Genomic DNA, 25,924 nt, shown 5'->3' on the forward strand with positions numbered 1-25,924 from the left:
TTATTTAGAAAATTTTTAGTTAAAATAAAATTATAATTTGATGGAACACATTTTGAATGTACAAAAATAAACTATGAAAGTACTAAAAATATAGATGAATATTTACATAATTTGGGCAGTGGGCAAAGCCTTTCTAAGGCTAACAAGAGCAAAAATCATAAAAGAATACACTCATTTATTTAATGACATAGTAAGAAAAAACTTAACTTATATTTTTTAAAAAACATTAAAATTGAAAGAAAAATGACAAATTTGGGAGAATATTTGCACCATGGTAGAGCAATAATTCAAAACTCATTATGTGAAGCTGTCTTAGCAATAAATGATCATCTCTTCTGTATAAGACTAGGTGTGATGGTTAATTTTCTGTGTCAATTTGACTGGAGCTAAGGGATGCCCAGATAGCTGGTAAAACATTATTTCTGTAATGAGAGAAATCCCAGAAATGTTACTTTAAAATAAATGCTCTGTGGAGCACACAGGGCACGACTAGAGAATACAGCTGAGAGGATCAGTGTGTTGGAGATGAAGGTACCGACTTGAGAAAACCATAGTGTGTTGTACTTGTATACCTGCCTCACCCATACCAGTTTACGTTGCCACAGTACTGAAGGAATGGAAAGCCTCTTCTATGGTTCGTGTTCCAGGCACCACCTTAGGTTTCACTAATTGTGTTCATGGCAGAGGTACACACATAGCAGACCTTTAGAAGCTGCCTGGTAGAGTGGGAAAGGCTGCAGTTTTGAAATCGAGGTACCTACACCTGAATCTAGGTGTGCACCTCTGGGCCGGTCACTCAACCTTTTTTCTTAAACAATCCCTCAATTTTCTTTTTCTTTTTCTTTTTTTAAAAAATTTATTTATTTTATTTTTGGCTGCGTTGGGTCTTCGTTGCTGCGAGCGGGCTTTCTCTAGTTGCGCCGAGCAGGGGCTACTCTTCTTTGTGGTGCGCGGGCTTCTCATCGCAGTGGCTCCTCTTGTTGTGGAGCATGGGCTCTAGGCTCACGGGCTTCAGTAGTTGTGGCACGTGGGCTCAGTAGTTGTGGCTCACGGGCTTAGTTGCTCTGCGGCATGTGGGATCTTCCTGGACCAGGGCTCGAACCCGTGTCCCCTGCATTGGCAGGCAGATTCCCAACCACTGCGCCACCAGGTAAGCCCCCAATCACTCAACCTCTTGATCCTCAGTTTCTTCACAGACTGAGGATTATTGATAATACAAGTTATAGATAATATATGGATAAATGTGATCCAAGAAGGTATAATTGATTAATACTTGTGGAATAAATAAACCTTGGCATTTGCATTTTTAAATAATTACTGAGGCATCAAGTAGGGAAAATTTCACCGGCAAAGAAAGAGTTTAGGGACTTTGTCACAAACTTTGTAATATTGAGACAACAGCTTAGTTTCTGGTATCTCAATATTTCCAACTCTCCATTCCTTAATCTTCATAGCTGGTAGGAAAATATCTACTTGTACAAATCTTCTGCAGGTTGCATTATTTTAAAATATCTGTAGAATCATTAATTCAACAGATGTTTATGGAGGACCTGCATGTGGCAGGCACACTATTCTAGGTTCTGGGGATGCAGTGGTAAAAGAAATCCCTGCTGGGTTGGAGCTTACTTTCTGTGTAGTTGTCAGAGGGCTTTACACAGTACTGGGTGTGTGTGTGTGTGTGTGTGTGTGTGTGTGAGCATGTGCATGCATTTACCACTTAGTTCTGAGGTGACATCCACCTCCTCCATCCATTGGGCTTTCTTTCTCCCATGCCCATGTGAAGTACTGAATGTCTGTTTTCTTCTGGTTGATGTCAAGCACCTTGCCCTTCAGTGTTTTTCAACAGATACTTATTTGATTTTGCAGAGCCGCTAGGTGGAAAACTAACAACACAAATTTATGGCATTAAAATTTTGCAGAGCTTCAAAATTTCCATTGGAGGGAGTTCCCTGGTTGCCTAGTGGTTAGGATTCTGGACTTTCGCTGCCATGGCCCCGGTTCAATCCCTGGTCAGGGAGCTGAGATTGAGATCCCACAAGGCAAGCAGCATGGCAAAAAATTTAAAAAATAAATTCCCACTGGAGATTTATTGAGCATGTTCAGGGAATGCAGAATATTTTTTCAGAAAGATAAGTTCAGATATGAATACTCAGCAAGTTTAGTTACCAAAGAAATGCTCTCCAAAAACACAAAATTAGAAACAAGAATGAGGGAATAACTGTAAATATAGGAAAAGTTAAAATAATTTCAAGTGAATACTTTGATCAAATACAATGCCAGTAAATTTGAAACCATAGGATGATATGGTAATTCTCTAGGATAATACAAACTTCGAAACTAAAACAATCTAATAGTGATTAAAAAAAAAATAGACGAATTACCATAGAGGAAATGGAGAAAGTTCTCAATAGAACTACTATTGGGACTCCTCTGTCCCAATCCCTTTTGGCATCCAGAAACAACTGTATTTAACTATTTTTGTTTTCTGTTTTTCCTAGTATTTACCACCATGTTTCTAAACAGTAAGCTCTGTGATGTATATATTTTATTTTTTTGATTTTTGTTTGTTTTTATTGGAGTATAGTTGCGTTACACTGCTGTGTCAGTTTGATATATATATTTTACACACAATTGCCTGCCTATGATTGAATCTGAGGATTTAGCTTTCTTACACCATCCCATTCCATCTCATTTTCTCCCCCTTCATCCTTTAAATATCATAATTTTTGGCTAAATTAGCATTGAGTGCTTAACTTATTTTAACTATGTATTGTTCGGGGTTTTTTTGTTTGTTTTTTTGCGGTACGCGGGCCTCTCACTGTTGTGGCCTCTCCTGTTGCGGAGCACAGGCTCCAGACGTGCAGGCTCAGCGGCCATGGCTCATGGGCCCAGCCGCTCCGCAGTATGTGGGATCTTCCTGGACCGGGGCACGAACCCGTGTCCCCTGGATCAGCAGGCGGACTCTCAACCACTGCGCCACCATGGAAGCCCGTATTGTTCGTTTTTATTGCAACTTTTTATGTTCTTTGAGCTGATAATCATCCTCTTATAATATTTTCTTACTTCCTTGTATACCTTTCTCTTACTTTAACAAAATTCTCCCACAGAATTGTAAAACTCCTTTGCACACTGTTTTTCATATACTTATTCATTATACGTAACTGTTTCATTCTACTTCTTTCTCTTTTAAAAAAACTTACCTGGCATAACTTTTCTGAACTCCTTTAGCCTATTGCCGCAAACCGAACTGGTTGCACCTTAGGCCTGCTGTGTCTCTCCTCTGTTTCCTTGACCCCATGCCTTCTGCTTTATACCTTTGCTTTGGTGGAGTGCATCCTCAAGTAGCTTCCTGAGAAAGGGTGCATGGGAAGTATACCTTTTGGATCTTATGTATTGTTCAGAGTTCTGTTTCTGAGGCTTTAACATACCCTAATCTGTTTACTCAAAGTGCAATTTATTATTTGTTATCTAGTGCCCATAAATCAGTGTAGGTCTATACCTCCAACGTCATGCCTTTCAAGAGAAATAAACAATCAGGAGTTCTGCTCAAAGATATGCTCAAACTGAGCTCAAATTTTTTCATCCATCAAAACTGGTCATAGGCTTCAGGTACTCCCTAGCACACTGCAGAGTACTCCTGGAGGTATGTATGTCTTGGTATGAGAAAAACAAGCCCACATTAACAACTGCACATTAAGACAAGTTGGGGAAAGCCGCAGTACGAAAGAGAAGGTGCGTTGGGAATGCGAGCCATTTTCTTGTGAATCTTATTTGCCTGCAGGACGTGCTTTAGCCCTGAAAACCCCACCTATATGTCTCAGTGGGTCAAATAGCCAAGTATACAATGGATAACGTGGTGACTGGGTGTCGCATGTTCAGGCATTCGGTAACAAACCAAGGGTTTCTCAAAAGGAGGTTAGTGATTTGTCAAAGGAAGCATGAGTTTGATTTATGCTATCAGAGCTCTCTACAGGCTCCATCTATCCCTCCAATCTGGCACAGACACCTTGGATACCATTGGAGGCCCTGGGCCACGGAAGTCAATCAAGAGCGCTTTCTGTAGCCTGGAGTGCCTGGAGCGGGTTCTCCTGCTCTGCCTGCCACTGAAAGCTGGCAGGTAAATGGGTTACTCAGTAAGGGGTCAGAGGAGCAATCCCAAATGTGGGGAAATGTTTCCTCCAAAGTATAAAGGATCCATCAAGCATTGTGCCTCTTTTTTAGTTGTAAGGAATGAAAGGTACAGCAATCTGTCTTTCACTTTGAAGGGGATATCCAGAAATCCCCTGTGCCACTCCCACCCTCTGGCACACCTGTACTTTACCAAGGAATCTAGGGCAGTTTGTACTCCCTGATTTCTGATCAGCATGATCTCCTCGATGTACAGACGGTATGATGTTCTGTGGGAGGGCGATGGGTCAAGGTCCCTGCACACTAGAGCATGACGTCCAGAGAGAGTTGAGGTCGACCTGGGTAAGACAGTAGTCTACACCGTCTCTGCCAGAGAAAAGCAAACTCTCTCTGGTGCTCTCTGTCAAGGATGGAGAAGATAGCATTTGTCAGATCAGTCACCATAGAACAGGCTCTGGAGGTAAGTTTAATTGCTCCAATAAAGAGACTGTATCTGAAACAGCAACTGAAGGTAGTTACCACCGATTCATTTAACAATACAGTCATTCTCCAAGACTTGTATGTCTTCTTCAAGAGCCAAATAGGCAAGTTAAACATTAATGTGGTAGGAATCCCCACTCCTGTAATCTCTGTGACTTCCCTAGGGATGCAGTAGTGGTTTACTATTTGGGGAGGAAGGAGGTAGGTTCAGTCATCCACCATAATAGCCTATCTCCATGGGTAAAGTAAGTCAGGGTAGAAATTACAACCAGTGTACGACCAGACCAAGCATGTATATTGCATCTGTAGATTTAGAATATCAACCACAGGAGAGTTCATGGACTCACTGGACCCTTTTTTAAAAAAAAATTTATTTATTTAATTTATTTATTTTTGGCTGCGTTGGGACTTTATTACTGCGTGTGGACTTTCACTAGTTGCAGCAAGTGGGGGCTACTCTTCGTTGCGGTGCGCAGGCTTCTCACTGCAGTGGCTTTTCTTGTTGCGGAGCACGGGCTCTAGAGGCGCGGGCTTCAGTAGTTGTGGCACACAGGCTCAGTAGTTGTGGCTCGTGGCTCTGGAGCGCAGGCTCAGTAGTTGTGGCTCACGGGCTTAGTTACTCCGCGGCATGTGAGATCTTCCTGGACCAGGGCTTGAATCCATGTCCCCTGCATTGGCAGGCGGATTCTTAACCACTGCGACACCGGGGAAGCCCCACTGGACCCATTGTGACATCAACTTAGGTCAAAACTCCGTTTTCCCCTGACCCCATGAGCTCACATTCCGAGCACAGTCATACTTAGTGTCCCCAGGGATTAGGATTAGCACAGAGCCAGTGTCCAATAATACTGTAAATGGCTGCCCTTTCCCCACTGCACAGCTACTCTTGTAAATGTTTGCATGTTCTCTTGGGAAAGGGTAGGAGAAGATTTTTAGTAGGCATTACTTGAGGTGCTGCCACAGGTCTTTTTCAAGAATAAGTAGCCTTGCCTTCATTCAAGGAGCTTTAGGTCTGGGGAGTGGGTAAGGAGTCTTGTCTTACATCATGATGACTCATTGGACTCCACTTCATCAAACCTCAGGTTTTTTCTGGTATGTAGATCAAGTTGAACCTTAAAGGTTTTCCACATTTTTAGTCCTGGGGTCCTATGATCTCTTAGTCACTGTCAAAAGTTATCATTGATGGATGAAATCATTTTTATTATGCTCACAAATTCTGTGGGTCATAAATACAGACAGGGCACTCTGGGGACCGTTTATCTCTGCCCTATGATGTCTGAGGTCGTTGTAGAATGCTCAGAGGCTGGAGGCTAGAATCATCTGAAGGCTCATTTACTCTCATATCAGAGAGTTGATGTTGGCTGTTGACGGGGGGGCCTTGGTTCCTCTCCACACAGGCCTTTCCATGTGATCTCTCTGCATGGGCTACTTTGGGCTTCCTTACAGCATAGTGTCAGAATTCCAAGGGCACACATTCCCAAGAGAGAGATTCAAGCAGAAGCTATGTCCTCTTTTCTGATTCAGCCTTAGAAGTCACATAGCATCACATACTCTGTAATCACAGTCTCATCCATGTTCTAGGGAAGGGAAACCCACACCTCTGAATAGAGGAGTGTCAATGTCACGTTGTAAGAGCATGTAAAATAGGATGGATATTGGTGCAGCCATCTTTGGAAAATACATTCTGCCACAAATAGGAAGCATCAATTTTTCATCACCCCCATCTATCAATCCTGGTTTTAGGGACTTATGGACAGGGCTTGTTGGTTTCATTCATGCGGAAATGATGTAATATTTCATTAAATATATATATATATATATATATATATATATATATATATATACACACACACACATATATACACATTATGAGCCTATCTGAAGGCATGCATGAGCATTTAAGATGTTTTGTTTCATTTCTGTGTTCTGTGTGGTTGTAAGAGGATTGGCCATCTCCTCAAGGATTTTAAATTATCATCATAAGCCATTGAACAAATTTTTACATGTGCTGCCATGCTTAATAACTATTGAGCTTCTTCCAGTTTAAAACTTCTAGTTTGGGTCTGACTTCTGTTCAGATTCGACCTCTATTTTTGGCAAAGACACCGTATTTTTATTTTCCAACTCTAGAGCTGAATGAACTATTTTCTCTTGAAAGTGGAATGTTGTTGCAAACTTTTCTCAGTTTTAATAATATCACCAACTTTAGCAGTCTACTTGAATCCAGAAGTTAAATGAATAATGTTACATTACAAAAGTGCAGATGTAATACCAACACATAGTAATACATTCTAACTAAAGGAGCGTTGGGGGTGGGTGGGAATACTCTGCTGGAGGTATTGAGCAGCTTTTCACAGGGGCATGCAAGGACAGAGGAACAATTCTTCATGAGTAGTAGTTCAGATAATTTGGGCATTTTCCAATGCCATCTCCCATGCCCCTCTCCTTCAAGCACATTAGATGATTCAGTCTTTCTGGAACATCCATCACATTCCATTTCTTCTTCTTGGACTGTCACCTTCCCAACCCATTCTCTGAGAAGCAAACTCCTGTTCAGCCGTAAAGACACGATCATGTCACCTCTTTTGTGAAGCCTTCTCTTATTCCACCCCTACCCTCCTGAAGCCAAAATGTTCGCTTCCTCTTTTGCAATCACAAAGCACTTTGTGCATATGCTACTATTACTGCACTACATGCTCCGGGGAGGGAAGGAAGAAGAGGGGTCGGGAGTAACATCTAATCTTTGTATCCTGTACTCAGCAATCGAGAATGCTTTATTGGGGCTTCCCTGGTGGCACAGTGGTTAAGAATTCACCTGCCAATGCAGAGGACATGGGTTTGAGCCCTGGTCCGGGAAGATCCCACATGCCACGGAGCAGCTAAGCCCGTGAGCCACAACTACTGAGCCTGCGTGCTAGAGCCCACGAGCCACAACTACTGAGCCTGTGTGCCTAGAGCCCGTGCTCTGCAACAAGAGAAGACACCGCAATGAGGAGCCCGCGAACCGCAACAAAGAGTAGACCCTGCTTGCCGCAACTAGAGAAAGCCCGCACACAGCAACGGAGAGCCAACACACAACCAAAAATAAAATAAATAAATAAATGCAGGTTCCTAGTCCTACTGAATCAGTCTCAGGAAGGTGGGTCTTTTTGACACAGTCAGTTGTCTGTGGACCATACTTTGATGAACACTGTTTTAGGCTGGGCACCTCTCTGTACCTGCCCAGCCTGCTCTCTCTGAAGAGCTAATTTAGCATCTCCTTAGTTATTAATTTAGCATCTCCTAACTATTCTTTTTTTTTTTGCTGTACGCGGGCCTCTCACTGTTGTGGCCTCTCCCGTTGCGGAGCACAGGCTCTGGACACACAGGCCCAGCGGCCACGGCTCACGGGCCCAGCTGCTCCGCGGCATGCGGGACCCTCCCGGACCGGGGCACGAACCCGTGTGCCCTGAATCGGCAGGCGGACTCTCAACCACTGCACCACCAGGGAAGCCCCTAACTATTCTTAGTTAGCCTTACTTTTCACATTTTCTAAGCCATGTATTTGACCTTCAAATTCTTCCATAAGAGTATTTCCATTTAGCTTTCAGATATGGGTGTACATTCTGGAACCACCTGCCCGAGAATTTTTCAGCCGACATATAATTTCATGTTTGTTCAATTAACCTACATTCATAAGGAATGTGTGTGTGTGTGTGTGTGTGTGTGTGTGTGCATGCATGTTTGCACACAGTTAATGAAGTCATGAGGCATGTGAAATAGTGTGTGGTTTATAAATGATTCAGTTATACTTTTTATTCCACAGTGCTTTTCTTTTTTTTCTTTTTCTTTCTTTTTGGCCGTGCGGCTTGCAGGATCTTAGTTCCCCAACCAGGGATTAAATCCGGGCCCCGGCAGTGAAAGTGCCAAATCCTAACCACTAGACCCCCAGGGAACTCCCCTTTTTTCTTTTTCTTCTTTTAGTGCTTTTCTGATTGTATGTGTATATTGTCAGAAATGTCATTAATATTATAAATCATAGCTGACACAGAGATGTCTTACAGGATTTCAGAAAATGGAGGATTATAGTATAAAATGTAATCAAACCTGTGTTCCAGTAGATAGTGTTTTAAGAATTCATTTTCTAACCAATAATTTACTTTGGAAAGTATCGAATCCACTAAACCCATTCCAGTTTTATATCTTTCAATACTATTCTCCCTAACCAAGTCAAGTCAAGAAAGAAACTGGAATCAAAAAGTTTCTTCAGTTCTCTTTCTTAGGTAATGCCTATCATAGAATCCGGCCCCCAGTGTTTAAATAGACCACGTGTCTTGTGCAATGGTTTTTTTTAAATGACTCAGTAAAGGAAGAAAGTGAATTTTGCCTACTCTGCCCACATGATTGAAACGCAATCCTCAAGACACATCACAAAGAACCCACTCAAGAAGTGTTCTATTAAAATGTAAATTCATCGTGGTAGGCTGAAAAAGAATACTGTTACAAATCTTGATAAACCCTAAAATGAAATAATGGAAAATAAGTGATAATACATACGCAGTCAAATATTCCACATCAAGTGATGATAGTTTTTCCCTTAATAAACTCACTGGAAGTCTTTATGTTAATATACTCAGAATAGCCCACTGGATCCCCTCAACTTCCTTCATGAATGCAAAAGTCAAATTTTCTTTCTAAAAGGTAGGCACTAAACAAATATATTTTTTCACATGCTTCTTTTTCTCCTGACTTTTTAAAGAAAGTGATTTCATGCAAGTTTAGGCCGCAAATGACACAGCCTCTAGTGAAGGTTATTTGGGCGATGATGATATTAGAAGTTGGGAAATGCTGCCTTTGCAAATGAAAAAAAAGAAAGGTCAGAACTGTATGAAAAAGTTTCTCCAAGGGAATGCCCATTGTCCTCCATGACCAAACACATTGTGTCTATAAATTCACCTAAGTGAAATTACATCTGTGGCACCAGAAACCAGCCCTGAAGCCAAATTGAGACAGAAGGGAACAAGCAAGGACTTAATGCATTTCTCTGGGAGTATATTGGAAAAACAAAGGGCTGCAACAGACGGCCTCAGCCCACCAGTCCTCAGGAAAACGACACCAATTCCATTCCCAAAGAAACGTTATACTATTTCTCCAAGAGAAGGGTGCAGAAGTCGGGACACCTCCCTTACCTTCAAACCAGGGGGCTCCAAAGAGAGAAAACTGGGACACCCTAAAGGGAGGTAGTGTGGTGCAGTGGTTAAGAATCCTCTGCAGTTGGAATCCCAGCTATTCCATTTGCCATTGTAACCTAAGGAAAGTTTCTTAAACCCCTCTGTCCCTCAGTTTCCCCATCTGTAAAAAGGGGGTGATTATAATATTTGCTCATTTGAATTAAATGAGATTTGGATTAATGAGATGCTTGACATATAGTGAATAAATGTTAACCACATGATGATAGTAATGATGATGATATGACGTACATTGTTATTTGTGCCCCTCCCCCAAAGGAGAGAGATTCATGAAGGAGCATTTTGGTGCATGGAAAACCATCAGACTTGAACAACCTAGAAAGGAAGGTTTCTGTGACTGATTTTCGAATTCTTTTTTCTAGAACACTGCTTTGAATTTTCATTTATAGCTTATTTTAAAATTCTAACAATCTACACTGATCCACTAAGTAAAATTGAGAAGGAATCTAGGGAGAATCTGAGTTAGGCTTCACAGAAATTTTAAAGACCGACTAAACGGCCAACCATGGTATAACAAAATAAACAGTAATGATTTTTAAGAGCCTAAAGTTTAGCCTTTTAACAAGTTTCCTTTCAAAACGATGTGAGCTTTAGAAGTTGCTGGAGTATTGTAAGCTCATTTAATCTATGATACTCTTTGGAAAGAATGCAGTCCATGGAAAAAATACTTGAATTTTGATCACAGGTTATTTTCCCCAACGTGAAAGAGTACTCTGCTTCCAAAAATCCATCCATACCAGCTCAAAGTTTCCTAAAGGCAGGAAACATTTCTTTTATCCCACATAAAATCACAACATACAAATCACTAATACAAAACTTTACACACTCAGTGAAAGTTTTTGTTTGACTTTTTCAGAAACATGTAAGTGTGATTCTCCTGGTCAGATCATAGAGTGTCATTCAGTAGAGACGTTTCTTTTAAATCCATTTCTTCCTTCCAACCCCACCAAAACTGAATAGTAAAGAATTCAGGCTGAGTTAACTTGCAAAATTGTAAAATCTGCTTTAATTACATTTGGTTATTCGTTGTTATTCCCTAAAATGTCTAGTATACCTCTTGTGTTGAGTATGCCTATTGCAAAAAGAGCTCTGATGAATTTTTTGGGTTTCATACCTCACGGCTTCTGCCTCCAAATCTAGAAATTTCTCCTTTCTACAAAGAGCACAGTGATTTGGTGCCTACTCTCACTTTACAAACTAGTTGACCATGATATAGAAAAAGAATTTTTAACAGAAGGAAAGGAAATGTCCAGCACATTATAGGAAATAAACAATAGGAAAATCAGAGGCCCCTTTTGAACATTTTCCTAATGCAAAATACAGGTCCCCAAGTAAAGACCTGCTACACTTGTCCTTCTTGCTGGCTGGAATGGTGGCTTCATCAATCTTCCCAGCCATCTCTCCAGTGGGCAGGATCTCTTTCGGGAAAAACACTGCAACGGTGTTTGTAGTCCTGCCTGCTTCTGGGTCCTTTCTTGCTTGTATCTCCAAGAAGAGAATCATAGAGATGTAGAGATCGAAATTATTTTGGAGATTTAACAGATTAGAAAAAATGAAATCCAGAAAAAGAAAGTGATTTACTCAAGTCTAAACATGTAACAAATAATAGGACTGGAGCCCTATCTAAGGGTCTCCATTGCTTCTAAGCCTAACTATTGCTTTGCAGAACTCAGAATTCATAATTTCACAGAACTTTTTAGCTTTATACTGTTGTTACTAGTAGAAGTGAAACTATATATGCAGAAGATAAATGTGCAGTGATTCAAGCATTGAGACAATATTTGCATAACATGTTGTGAATTCGTTACATATAACAAAAATAAACAAATTTACTAATATTTAAAATGTTCATATATATTTTTAAAATGTTTAACCACTGTGAAAATAGTTTCACCGTCTTGAATAAGATGTATCTAAGTGTGTTATTATTTTTATTTATTTATTTTTTGCGGTACGCGGGCCTCTCACTGTTGTGGCCTCTCCCGTTGCGGAGCACAGGCCCGGACGCGCAGGCTCAGAGGCCATGGCTCACGGGCCTAGCTTCTCTGCGGCATGTGGGATCTTCCCCGACCGGGGCACAAGCACGTGTCCGCTGCATTGGCAGGCAGACTCTCAACCACTGCGCCACCAGGGAAACCCCTAAGTGTGTTATTATTAATTAATTTTGCCAACATTTTTGAAACTTCACTGTAATCAGGTATAGTCCTAAGTTTAAAGACAGAAGAGAAAAAAATAGCCCTTGTCCCAACTTGCCAACAAATTGGAGAGGCTGACATAAAACAGACAAGTATGACACTGTGTGATTCCATGTGGCAGATTTGGGAGCAAGTGCTTCTGTACGTCTGCATCCCAGGCTCAAGTGAGGACGAGGACAGGGCAGGGACCTCATGGAGAGCTTTATACATCGTACTAAAAAGTTTGTATTTTACTAGAAAATAGTGATAAGGCATTGACAAATTATATGCTCTAAAATAATGCAACTCAAATTATACTCTAGAGCTAATGGATTTTTTCCTGCTTCTTAATAATGAACACCTTTGTAAAAACATCTGAGAGTAAAATGTGATGAATCACCAGACTCTAGTTCTAGCTGTAGAGCTAACAGAAATCTCAGTTTCCTCATCTGTAGGTTGGGCATCAGTAGAGGATTGCTGTAGGAAGTACAGGAAGTCAGGCCTCTTAAGCACTTATTACAGTGTCTTGCATAGTAAACACTCAACAACTGTAAACTGACATCATCTTCATCTTGATCATCATCATGATGAAAAACTGAAATGGAGAAAATGGATTAGAATGCTAAGGGTTAATTTTAACATCTAAGGTTAAGAGCAATTTTCTAATTCTGCTGAGTCTATATTGCTTAGAGTAATAAAGTCCCTTCTGAGAGAACTACTTTATCAGAGGCATGGCTAGAAAAGGACATCAGTTAGCAAAATGCATTGATCCTATACTTGAGAGGAAATTTTCTGTTGATTTTGTTGTCCAAGAAAATGTAAGAAAAGAAAACTGGAGTTTCAGCAGTTGAGAGCAGTATCTGTGGAGAGCTATGTGCTTGATTTGTTAGTTAAAAGTGGAAGAAGAAAATATCAAGGTCTATCAGAGATTGGGGATAAAAATTAAGTTTTGTGTTCCCCCCCTTTGTTGATTGGCAGGCCCTCAAAGACAGAGTATATTACGCTTTAAATTCACTAATAAATTGTAACTAATTGTTTATAAAGTATCTTTATACTGTAATGACTGAAAGTTATTTTGGGCTGTACTTTTGTTATCGGAATACTTTCTGTAATTGCGCCAAATTCAAAACTTGAAATATAGTTTCGGAATTTCAATTTGGTTAAATGAACAATTAAATAGGTCAGAATTAGATTTACCATCAGCATAATGCCATCTGTCTATTAAAAAGGACTATATTTCAATATTCTATAGAATAATAGGTTTACTTTCTGTGTTCTGTTTTGTTAGTGCTCCTATATCCCTCCCTGTAAGAGAGAAAATCAGAAGAACTTGGAAAGTGTCATGAATTGGCAACAGTACTGGAAAGATGAGATTGGTTCCCAGCCATTTACTTGCTATTTTAATCAATTTCAAAGGTAAGCCAATATTTACATGTGCATATTAAAGTTGTTTGTAGCCTCTGTAGTTTATTATATTAGTAAATCATAGAGCGGGCTCATTTGGCAAAATATACAACGTGGAGATAGTCTCAACTCTTTCTAGCATGTAGCTAGGGAAGCCCCTTCTTATTCTACAGGTTGGGTGGCATGTAAAGAATCTGCCAGCCAAGAAAAAGAGAGAACCTGTATCATAGAGTTTACCCTCTGCATACACTAAGAAAGTGCCTTTAGGTAAGAACATTGTATACGAGGAATGTTCCCTGAGAATTATAGATTAATGCACACAAACTGAACAATGTGCAGATGTATCAGCATTTTGGGCTACATCAAATCTTATCTTTCTTTTTCCTTTCTGTTCTGACCAAGTATCCATAAAATGAGTTCACACCATTATAACTTTACTTGTCTTAGAGAGAACTCAAGTTATGCCGTATAGCAATGAATACTTCAGTTCCCAACGAGATTAACCATAGTAATTTGTTCATCAAACATTTATTGCGTATTGAGTATTCTCAACTCCTTGCTGTACATCTCCGCTTGGGAGTTCCAAAGTTAGGTCAGACTTTCTCTTCCTCCCATAGTTCCCTCTCTTAGCGAATGGCACTATCGTCCCCTCGTTTGCAGAGTCCAGAAACTTTGAGTAATTCTTAACTCATTTTCTCCTTTACACTCTATAACCTGTATTCACCATCCTGTTGATTTTACCCCTATATTAACTCTTCTCTGCCTTCCCTCTGCCACTGTTTTAGTTCAGATTCATATTATTTCTCAGCCCTATTAACACAATAGTCTTCTAACCAGTCCTTCTACCTCTGCCCTGCACCCCCCTCCAAGACATTCTGCACGTTGCTGCCAAGGTGATCTTTCTAAAACATGAGTCTGATCAGGTTACTCCTCATAGTTTTCAGAGTAAAGTCCAAACATCTTGGCATGGCCTATGTATGTATCTGTTGTTGTGTAACAAGCCACCCCAAATCTAGTGGCCTACTGCGACGGTGATTTATTATTTCTTAGATCCTGTGGGTTGGCTGGGAAGTTCATCTGCTGGTTCTTCACGTGATGGCTGGACTAGCTGCGTGGTCCACGAGGGCATGGACCCTCCCTCACATGCCCAGCACTTGGTGCTGGCTCAGCTGAGGCATCTCCGTTCTCCACCTGGCCTCCCATCTGCCAGCAGGCTAGATTGCCTTCCTTCCAATATGGCAGCCTCAGGACAGCGTTTAAAGAGAGCCAGGCCTTGGCTCTGGAACTCACGTCACATCCCTTTTGACATGTTCTATTGGTCGAAGCAAGTCATGAAGCCAGCCAGATTCATGGGGTATTGAAATAGACTAAATAGACTCTGCTTCTTTTTTTTTTTTTTTTTTTTTTTTTTTTTTGCGGTACATGGGCCTCTCACTGCTGCGGCCTCTCCCGTTGCGGAGCACAGGCTCCAGACGCGCAGGCTCAGTGGCCATGGCTCACGGGTCCAGCTGCTCCGCGGCATGTGGGATCTTCCCAGACCGGGGCACGAACCCGTGTCCCCTGCATCGGCAGGCGGACTCTCAACCACTGTGCCACCAGGGAAGCCCAGACTCTGCTTCTTGATAGAAGAAGTGGCAACGGTTTTGTGGCCATATTTAATCTAGTTCACAGCATACAGGCCTCCTCAAGTTCTTGCCCCAGACTCCCTCCTCTCCAGCTTCATCTCCATACTCGTATTATTTGCAGTAGCCATTCTGAACTATAGGAAGTTCTATGAATATCTTATGCTTTTATATCCATGCCTATTTATTTGTCTCTCCTCCTTCTTGACTGCCTTGCTGAAGACTCTCCTCTGATTATCACCTTCTCTGGACTGCTTTCCTTGATCTTCAAGTTTGGTTTATTTGTATATCAGTTAGGGTACCATCTGCTTCAGGTCAACAGAAAACTGACTCAAAATAGCATAAACAGTTAGGAAATTTATTATTTCACACATCCCAAAATGCACAGGTGGACCAATAGTAGGGTAGTTTGATACAATGACTTGACAGTGTCATCAAGAATGCCGCTCCTTTCTAGATCTCAGTTTTACCTCCGGGTGGCTCTCCTCATGGATATAGTATGGTTGCTGTGGTTCCAGATGTCACAGCCAGGCACAGCAGTGTCCAAAGGCAGAAAGAAACCTATCTCTTCTGGTATATTTTTCTTAAGATTAGGAAACCTTTTCCCAGCTTCCCACAACCAGCCTCCCCTCAGGTGTCCTTGCCTACACCTAAACCAATCACAAGAAAGAGCAATTAGAATCTACCTCTGAGATGGGGATAAGGCAGTGTCTCCTAAATCATGTGGAGGAAGGTTGTACAGAAGGGGGCAGAATTTGTGGAACAACCAAAAGTGCCAGCTATAAGGTGTATCTCCCATGTTGTGTATAGAGCTCTTTCTCAGAGGTTTGCAACCCTCACTATCGTAACTATACCAGAAGAGCTTTTAAAAAAACGCATTGCAGACCAATTAAATTAGAATTCTTGGTGGTTGAACCTAGGCATTAGCATTCTTTTAAATTGATTAAAAAAATTGATTCCAGGGATTCTAATATACGACCAGGATCGAGAGCCGCTGCTCTATCCTCTCACCTGTCACCCTCTACTGGAATTTTCTGTATGCCCGTCTTCCCAACCAGACTGTCTACTGGTTAATGGTGTGGGCTATATCTTCTTTGGCTTTGAATCCCTAGCACTTCACACAGTGCCTGGTTCTCAGTTTAAAAATGTTTGGTGAATGAATGTATCAATGAATGCAATGTGTCAGAATAATAAGGCAGGTTCTTTGCTTCCAAGGAATTAGACTTTATTGGGGGAAACAGATGCTTATGCAAATATAAGTATGACTTCGTCAGCTAGAAATGAAAGGGAGGAAGACCTTGAAGATGGGGTGGCTGCGATAAAGAAACCAAGCTTGACGATGTAAGGTACATTAGGTAATAGGTTATATAATAAGGAGTGGTGAATCTGTAAGCTGGAAAGGTAGCTTGGGGTTAGATTTCTAAAGGGTCAAAAATGCCAAACTAAGTAGATGGTGTTTGTCATATGGGCAATGAAAATTTGTGAAAAGTTTTTTTTTTTTTTTTTGAACCAAAGACTGACATGAATAGATCTCTGATTTAGAAAGTAATTGGTGTGAGAGTTGAATGTGTGCTGGAGAGGAGAGATGGGCTAAAGGCAGGAGCTCCAGCTCAGAGACGGGAGGAAATAAGGAGAGTACTGAGTGCAAAACATAACATTTTTGAGTGGCTACCGTGGGCCAACCATTGTGAATAACATTTTGGTTAGATCACCAAATTTCTTATAATAGTTCTAAATTCTGGCCCCACTTGACAAGTGAGAAAACTGAGTCTTAAAGACTCCATCTGAAGTCTTTAAGTGAAAAAAACCCAGAATCCAGCTAGTCTGATTCCCAAAGCTCCTTCTATTAACCATCTTCTTGTCCCATTAAAGCAGTTTGAGGGCCTAGGCGAGAGTAGAGGTAATGGAAGTAGCTCACGGAGGGGTACATCAGAAAGACATTTGGAATTACAATCACCAGAACTTGATGGCCACGTGATGAGGAAAAGGGAGGTACCACATTTGACTGAGCGTGAGGAGAGTCTAGCTCTGACGGTTGAATTTGGGGCTCTTGTAAGATATCCAAAAGAAAGAGGTAGAAGTACCTCTTTTAGTTCAGAAGCAAGAGGTCAGGGTCAGTGTTATGCGAGTCTGGGAATCACTGGCACACAAGCTGTAGCTGAAGCAAGGAGAAAGAATGCATACTGGAGTGAGGAGAGAAATGCTGACAGAATCGTGGGATCCTCTGTGTTGACGGTATGAGGGGAAAAGATGGAGAAAGAGTGGCCAGATGTGGAGAGGAAAGTGAAAAGACTTGGAAGGGGGAGTGTTTTAAGGGGAAAGGGGTAATCAAGACAGACTACTGGGAAGTCATCCGCTGTGGCAATTAGGAGCGTGTGCGTGATCTTTGTGAACACGGTTTAGGTACTGTCTTAAAGCACAGGGTTTGAAATCATTTTGTATTAGCCTGAGGTGAGACCGTGAAGGCTTTACGAAGTGCAGACTCCTTTTTCAAGAAGTTTGCCATGACTGGAAAAAGAATATGGGGGAGGAGATGAGTAACTGAGAGGGAAACAGGAATGGATACAGAGAAATGAGACAGGTATGGACTAAAACTGCTGAGGAAGAAGGAAACATTGACCACAGATAGTAAATAAGGCAAAAAGGGAGCCCTGAAGAAAACAAGATAAGATGAAATAAAAAGGTTAAGCGGGGATATGTTTTTCTGTGAGGTGGGAGCACAGCAACAGGAAATAGGCACCAGCAGTCAAGACAGTTTGATACTGAACCCATCACTGTCTGAACCAGGTGAACCTTTAAGCTTCCAAGCGCTGGACCAGAAGCTGGTTTCCGAGCATCCGTGACCTTAGCTTGCAGGTGGAAGCAGACAGGTGCCCCCTCCCATGGGCTGTCCTGCCCTGCCCAGCTGCTGGTCATTTCTTAACTTCCCCTCACTCCCCACTCAGGCACCGAGTTCTCTAAAGGCTGGCAACCCCATTTGGCCTCCTGTTAGGGCGTGAGCTCTGACTACCTTCAGAGCCCAACCAAGCAGGACCATTCCCTGGAATAGTGAGAACTCTCTGAAAAGAGCTCACCCTGCATGATGTATCAATTGTATTAACTTTAGTAGCAGTACATTTAAGCCCCCCATTCCTCGTTCAGAACGGATAGCCATTCCTTATCCATCATCTATCCATCATTCCTTATCCATCAGTCCCGTCTGCAGACTGTCGGGGTGTAGATAGAAGTGGGGGTGGTCTGTCACAACTCAGAAGCACTCAAGACATAATTTTTAAGTGACTTCGGGAAAACAGAACTTTGGAGTTTTGGCTCTTTCACTGTGACATTTGCAAGAGGAAACAAGCATGCTGGTTGTAGGTGTGAAAAATGGCAACTCCTTGGTGCCATCTACTCTGAGTACACTTTTTACTACTGCTAAATATGAAACAAAAATAGACTTACTGTAGAGACTCCCAGATGCTCTTGATCAGATGGACTTTATATTTAAATTAACCTTTAGATTTCACTCAAATTTGGGAAATTAGGGAGAAGAGGTACCAAGCAGTTTCCATTTTCAAGAAAAGGGTGTTATTTTAAAAATCGAAGACAAAGACGATGGAAGTCTTAGCTTTCCATTGTTGAAGCCTTATTTAGGTGAGGTATACTCAGGACTAGAATCTGCGGTGGCCAGAGCAGCCACCAGCAGCCATGCCTGCCATGGCAGGACAGTCCCCATGCAGTCGCTCCCTCCTTCTGCACCAAGGGGCACCAAGGAGGTGCTGCTGGCATGACGTCACGTCCAGGGCTCAGTGGAAGCTGTCCCGAGCTGCCTCCGCTCATGATCTTCCTCTACAACCTTTGGGCTCGTCTCCTTCAACCTCGAGGCTCACAATCTCCATACAAAGTGTAGATTTTTATTTTACACTTTTTGCTAAGGTCACACTTTAGGTAAGGTCACACTTACCCTCCCTATACCATTCTTTTCTCTTCTTAGCCTTTTCTTGGCTTATCCTTTCTCAACAAAACCTGTGTGATGCCCCCTTACCAAGTTTGTTTTGAAAGCCCCATTCCATTGCTAGAAAGTGTCTCTGTAGTCTCAGTCTGTCCATACAATTCTCCTCCCTCACCTTTGCCTTCACCAGCTTCCCCTTGAAGAGGGTGTGTCCCTGGAAAATGGTTACTCATTCCTTGGGTATGTTACTCTGACCTACCTATGCCTCCATTCCCTTTGTAGAGGGAGAAATAATAAGGTTATTGTGAGGTTATCAATGAGATGACATGTGCCTACCTGTACTAATTACTATAAAAGTTTTTGCTATTATTATTTTTATTACTCTTTTTTTTAAACATCTTTATTGGAGTATAATTGCTGTACATTGTTGTGTTAGTTTCTGCTGTATAACAAAGTGAATCAGCTACACATATATCCCCATACCCCTCCCTCTTGCATCTCCCTCCCACCCTCCGTATCCCACCCGTCTAGGTGGTCACAAAGCACCAATCTGATCTCCCTGTGCTATGCAGCTGCTTCCCACTAGCTATCTATTTTACATTTGGTAGTATATATATGTCCATGCCACTCTCTCACTTCGTCCCAGCTTACCCTTCCCCCTCCCCCATCCTCAAGTCCATTCTCTACATCTGCATTGTTATTTCTGTCCTACCCCTAGGTTCATCAAACCATATTTTCTTTTTTTTCCTTAATTCCATATATATGTGTTAGCATGCGGTATTTGTTTTTCTCTTTCTGACTTACTTCACTCTGTATGACAGACTCTAGGTCCATCCACCTCACTACAAATAACTCAGTTTCGTTTCTTTTTATGGCCGAGTAATATTCCATTGTATATATGTGCCACATCTTCTTTATCCATTCATCTGTCAAGGGACACTTAGGTTGCTTCCGTGTCCTGGCTATTGTAAATAGTGCTGCAATGAACATTGTGGTACATGACTCTTTTTGAGTTATGGTTTTCTCAGGGTATATGCTCAGTAGTGGGATTGCTGGGTCATATGGTAGTTCTGTTTCTAGTTTTTTAAGGAACCTCCATACTGTTCTCCATAGTGGCTGTATCAATTTACATTCCCACCAACAGTGTAGGAGGGTTCCCTTTTCTCCACATCCTCTACAGCATTTATTGTTTGTAGATTTTTTTTTTTTTTTTTTTTTGCGGTACGCGGGCCTCCCACTGTTGTTGCCTCTCCCATTGCAGAGCACAGGCTCTGGACACGCAGGCTCAGCAGCCATGGCTCATGGGCCCAGCCGCTCTGCAGCACGTGGGATCTTCCCGGACTGGGGCACGAACCCGTGTCGCCTGCATTGGCAGGTGGACTCTCAACCACTGCGCCACCAGGGAAGCCCTGTTTGTAGATTTTTTGATGATGGCCATTCTGACCAGTGTGAGGTGATACCTCATTGTAGTTTTAATTTGCATTTCTCTAAAGATTAGTGATGTTGAGCATTCTTTCATGTGTTTGTTGGCAGTCTGTATATCTTCTTTGGAGAAATGTCTCTTTAGGTCTTTACCCATTTTTGGATTGGGTTGTTTGTTTTCTTGATATTGAGCTGCTTGAGCAGCTTGTATATTTTGGAGATTAATCCTTTGTCAGTTGCTTCATTTGCAAATATTTCCTCCCATTATAAGGGTTGTCTTTTCGCCTTATGTTTTCCTTTGCTGTGCAAAAGCTTTTAAGTCCCATTTGTTTATTTTTATTTCCATTTCTCTAGGAGATGGGCCAAAAAGGATCTTGCTGTGATTTATGTCATAGAGTGTTCTGCCTATGTTTTCCTCTAAGAGTGTTATAGTGTCTGGCCTTACATTTAGGACTTTAATCCATTATGAGTTTATTTTTGTGTATGGTGTTAGGGAGTGTTCTAATTTCATTCTTTTCCACCTAGCTGTCCCGTTTTCCCAGCACCACGTATTGAAGAGGCTGTCTTTTCTCCATTGTATATTCTTGCCTCCTTTATCAAAGATAGGGTGACCATATGTGCATGGGTTTATCTCTGGGCTTTCTATCCTGTTCCATTAATCTGTATTTCTGTTTTTCTGCCAGTACCATACTGTCTGGATCCTGTAGCTTTGTAGTATAGTCTGAAGTCAGGGACCCTGATTCCTCCAGCTCCGTTTTTCTTTCTCAAGATTGCTTTGGCTATTCGGGATCTTTTGTGTTTCCATACAAATTGTGAAATTTTTTGTTCTAGTTCTGTGAAAAATGCCATTGGTAGTTTGATAGGGATTGAACTGAATCTGTAGATTGCTTTGGGTAGTAGAGTCATTTTCACAATGTTTATTATTCCATTCCAAGAACATGGTATATCTCTCCATCTGTTTGTATCATCTTTAATTTCTTTCATCAGTGTCTTATAGTTTTCTGCATGCAGATCTTTTGTCTCCTTAGGTAGGTTTATTCCTAGGTATTTTATTCTTTTTGCTTCAGTGGTAAATGGGAGTGTTTCCTTAATTTCTCTTTCAGATTTTTCATCATTAGTGTATATGCACGATTTCTGTGCATTAATTTTGTACCTGCTACTTTACCAAATTCATTGATTAGCTCTAGTAGTTTTCTGGTAGCATCTTTAGGATTCTCTATGTGTAGTATTATGTCATCTGCAAACAGTGACAGTTTTACTTCTTCTTTTCCAATTTGTATTTCTTTTTCTTCTCTGATTGCTGTGGCTAAAACTTCCAAAACTATGTTGAATAATAGGGGTGAATGTGGTGAACTTTGTCTTGTTCCTAATCTTAGTGGAAATGGTTTCAGTTTTTCACCATTGAGAACGATGTTGGCTGTGGGTTTGTCATATATGGCCTTTATTATGTTGAGGTAAATTCCCTCTTTGCCTACTTTCTGGAGAGTTTTTATCATAAATGGGTGTTGAATTTTGTCAAAAGCTTTTTCTGCATCTATTGAGATGATCATATGGTTTTTATCCTTCAATTTGTTAATGTGGTGTTTCACATTGATTGATTTGCGTATATTGAAAACTCCTTGCATTCCTGGGATAAACCCCACTTGATCATGGTGTATGATCCTTTTAATGTGCTGTTGGATTCTGTTTGCTAGTATTTTGTTTAGGATTTTTGCATCTATGTTCATCAGTGATATTGGCCTATAGTTTTCTTTCTTTGTGACATCTTTTCTGGTTTTGGTATCAGGGCAATGGTAGCCTCATAGAATGAGTTTGGGAGTGTTCCTCCCTCTGCTATATTTTGGAAGAGTTTGAGAAGGATAGGTGTTAGCTCCTCTCTAACTGTTTGATAGAATTCTCCTGTGAAGCCATCTGGCCCTGGGCTTTTGTTTGTTGGAAGATTTTTAATCACAGTTTAAATTTCAGTGCTTGTGATTGGTCTGTTTATATTTTCTATTTCTTCCTGGTTCAGTCTCAGAAGGTTGTGCATTTCTAAGAATTTGTCCATTTCTTCCAGGTTGTCCATTTTATTGGCATATAGTTGCCAGTAGTAATTGCTCATGACCCTTTGTATTTTTGCTGTGTCAGTTGTTACTTCTCCTTTTTCATTTCCAGTTCTATTGATTTGAGTCTTCTCCCTTTTTTTCTTGATGAGTCTGGCTAATGGTTTATCAATTTTGTTTATCTTCTCAAAGAACCAGCTTTTAGCTTTATTGATGTTTGCTGTTGTTTCCTTCATTTCTTTTTCATTTATTTCTGATCTTTATGATTTCTTTCCTTCTGCTAACTTTCAGGTTTCTTTGTTCTTCTTTCTCTAATTGCTTTAGGTGTAAGGTTAGGTTGTTTATTTGAGATGTTTCTTGTTTCTTGAGGTAGGATTGTATTGCTATAAACTTCCCTCTTAGAACTGCTTTTGCTGCATCCCATAGGTTTTGGGTCATCGCGTTTTCATTGTCATTTGTTTCCAGGTATTTTTTGATTTCCTCTTTGATTTCTTCACTGACCTCTTGGTTATTTAGTAGCATATTGTTTAGCCTACATGTATTTGTATTTTTTACAGTTTTTTTTCCTGTAATTGGTATCTAGTCTCATAGCGTTGTGGTCGGAAAAGATACTTGATATGATTTCAATTTTCTTAAATTTACCACGGCTTCATTTGTGACCCAAGATATGATCTATCCTGGAGAATGTTTCATGAGCACTTGAGAAGAAAGGGTATTCTGTTGTTTTTGGATGGAATGTCCTATAAATATCAATTAAATCCATCTTGTTTAATGTGTCGTTTAAAGCTTGTGTTTCCTTATTTACTTTCATTTTGGTTGATCTATCCATTGATGAAAGTGGGGTGTTAAAGTCCCCTACTATGATTGTGTTACTGTCGATTTCCCCTTTTATGGCTGTTAGCATTTGCCTTATGTATTGAGGTGCTCGTATGTTGGGTGCATAAGTATTTACAGTTGTTATATCTTCTTCTTGGATTGATCCCTTGATCATTATGTAGTGTCCTTCTTTGTTTCTTGTAATAGTCTTTATTTTAAAGTCTATTTTGTCTGATATGAGAATTGCTACTCCAGCTTTCTTTTGATTTCCATTTGCATGGAATATCTTTTCCATCCCCTCACTTTCAGTCTGTATGTGTCCCTAGGTCTGAAGTGGGTCTCTTGTAGACAGCATATATAAGGGTCTTGTTTTTGTGTCCATTCAGCCAGTCTATGTCTTTTGGTTGGAGCATTTAATCCATTTACATTTAAGGTAATTATCGATTTGTATGTTCCTATTACCATTTTCTTAATTGTTTTGGGTTTGTTATTGTAGGTCTTTTCCTTCTCTTGTGTTTCCTGCCTAGAGAAGTTCCTTTAGCATTTGTTGTAATGCTGGTTTGCTTGTGCTGAATTCTCTTAGCTTTTGCTTGTCTGTAAAGGTTTTAATTTCTCCGTCAGATCTGAGTGAGATCCTTGCTGGGTAGAGTAATCTTGGTTGTGTAGGTTTTTCCCTTTCATCACTTTAAATATGTCCTGCCACTCCTTTCTGGCTTGCAGAGTTTCTGCTGAAAGATCAGCTGTTAACCTTATGGGGATTACCTTGTATGTTATTTGTTGCTTTTCCCTTGCTGCTTTCAATATTTTTTCTTTGTATTTAATTTTTGATAGTTTGAGTAATATGTGTCTTGACGCGTTTCTCCTTGGATTTATCCTGTATGGGACTGTCTGTGCTTCCTGGACTTTCCCATGTTAGGGAAGTTTTCCACTATAATCTCTTCAGATATTTTCTCAGTCCCTTTCTTTTTCTCTTCTTCTTCTGGGACCCCTATAATTCGAATGTTGGTGCATTTAATGTTGTCCCAGAGGCCTCTGTGACTGTCCTCAATTCCTTTCATTCTTTTTTCTTTATTGTGCTCTGTGGTAGTTATTTCCACAGTTTTATCTTCCAGGTCACTTATCCATTCTTCTGCCTCAGTTATTCTGCTATTGATTCCTTCTAGAGAATTTTTAATTTCATCTGTTGTGTTGTTCATCATTGTATGTTTGCTCTTTAGTTCTTCTAGGTCCTTGTTAAACATTTCTTGTATTTTCTCCATTCTATTTCCAAGATTTTGGATCATCTTTACTATCATTACTCTGAATTCTTTTTCAGGTAGACTGCCTATTTCCTCTTCATTTGTTTGGCCTGGTGAGTTTTTACCTTGCTCCTTCATCTGCTATGTATTTTTCTGTCTTTTCATTTTGCTTAACTTACTATGTTTGGGGTCTCCTTTTCTCAGGCTGCATGTTCGTAGTTCCCGTTGTCTTTGGTGTCTGCCCTCAGTGGGTACGGTTGGTTCAGTGGGTTGTGTAGGCTTCGTGGTGGAGGGGACTGGTGCCTGTGTTCTGGTGGATGAGGCTGGCTCTTGTCTTTCTGTTGGGCAGGACCATGTCCGGTGGTGTGTTTTGGGGTGTTTGTGAACTTATTATGATTTTTGGCAGCCTCTCTGCTAATGGGTGGGGTTGTGTTTCTGTCTTGCTAGTTTTTTGGCACTGGGTGTCCAGCACTGGTGCTTGCTGGTTGTTGAGTGGATCTGGGTCTTAGCGTTGAGATGGAGATCTCTGGGAGAGCTCTTACTGATTGATATTACGTGGGGCCGGGAGGTCTCTGGTGGACCAGTGTCCTGAACTCGGCTCTCCCACCTCGGAGACTCATGCCTGACATCAGGCCAGAGCAGCAAGACCCTGTCAGCCACACGGCCAGGTATGTGGGGAATTTCTTGCCTTTTGGGAAGTCTGAGGTCTTCTGCCAGCATTCAGTAGGTGTTCTGTAGGAGTTGTTGCACATGTAGATGTATTTCTGATGTATTTGTGGGGAGGAAGGTGATCTCCACATATTACTCCTCTGTCATCTTGAAGGTCTGTCTAGGAGTAATTTTAATAGTAAGACTTGTAAAGCATCTGTAGGTTGAACTCTTACCTGAAGATGAGCAAGAGGTCCTGATATCACAGCTTCTGATGTCAATGGAGATCCCTTCCATGTCTCCCTTAATCTATTCCAAACCACATAGCTGGCAAGATGTCTTTCCAATTCAATTTCCCCTTGATGAATGGATTATTTCACTGGAAAAAATGAGTTGTTGTGATCCTGCTTGCCTGATGCCAACAGAGTGTCTCACTCAACCCGCCGCGTCCCTGGTGGCTGAGGAGGGAGGGACAGGGACGCGCACCAGAGACACAGGTGGGCTCCACGCAGAGTGGTGGGCTCTGGGCTCCGGGCTCCGGGGTGGAGGCGGGGACGGGGGCGACAGCAGCACCTCCTCCACTGAGACGTCTGCCTATTTTTATTACTGTTAATAAGATTTACCTCAAAGGCCACTGTGTAACCTCTCACCTTTTCAGGTATAATCAGTCACTTCCTCTTCTGAGCTCCTACAGGGCTAGGGTTGCTTTTTTCACACTGTTATAGAGTTGGTTGAATATGTATCTTTCTCCTTTTATAGATTATGAATTCCTTAATGCAGCAACTATGTGG

At 41.2% G+C, this 25,924-nt stretch overlaps 1 protein-coding gene across 1 annotated transcript in view; it reads left to right on the forward strand.

Annotated features, from left to right (window-relative positions):
* Nucleotides 1–25,924, forward strand: part of KCNMB4 (potassium calcium-activated channel subfamily M regulatory beta subunit 4) — a 68,086-nt gene that overhangs the window by 14,386 nt on the left and 27,776 nt on the right. Inside the window, exon 2 of the mRNA XM_027107021.1 lies at nt 13,299–13,426. Within this exon, the coding sequence (XP_026962822.1) occupies nt 13,299–13,426 (128 nt within the window). The remainder of the gene's footprint in view (nt 1–13,298; nt 13,427–25,924) is intronic.

The sequence above is a fragment of the Aethalodelphis obliquidens genome, unplaced genomic scaffold (genome assembly GCF_003676395.1).
Source record: "Aethalodelphis obliquidens isolate GAN/ISIS:26980383/991018 unplaced genomic scaffold, ASM367639v1 scaffold8, whole genome shotgun sequence".
Classification (NCBI taxonomy): domain Eukaryota; kingdom Metazoa; phylum Chordata; class Mammalia; order Artiodactyla; family Delphinidae; genus Aethalodelphis; species Aethalodelphis obliquidens.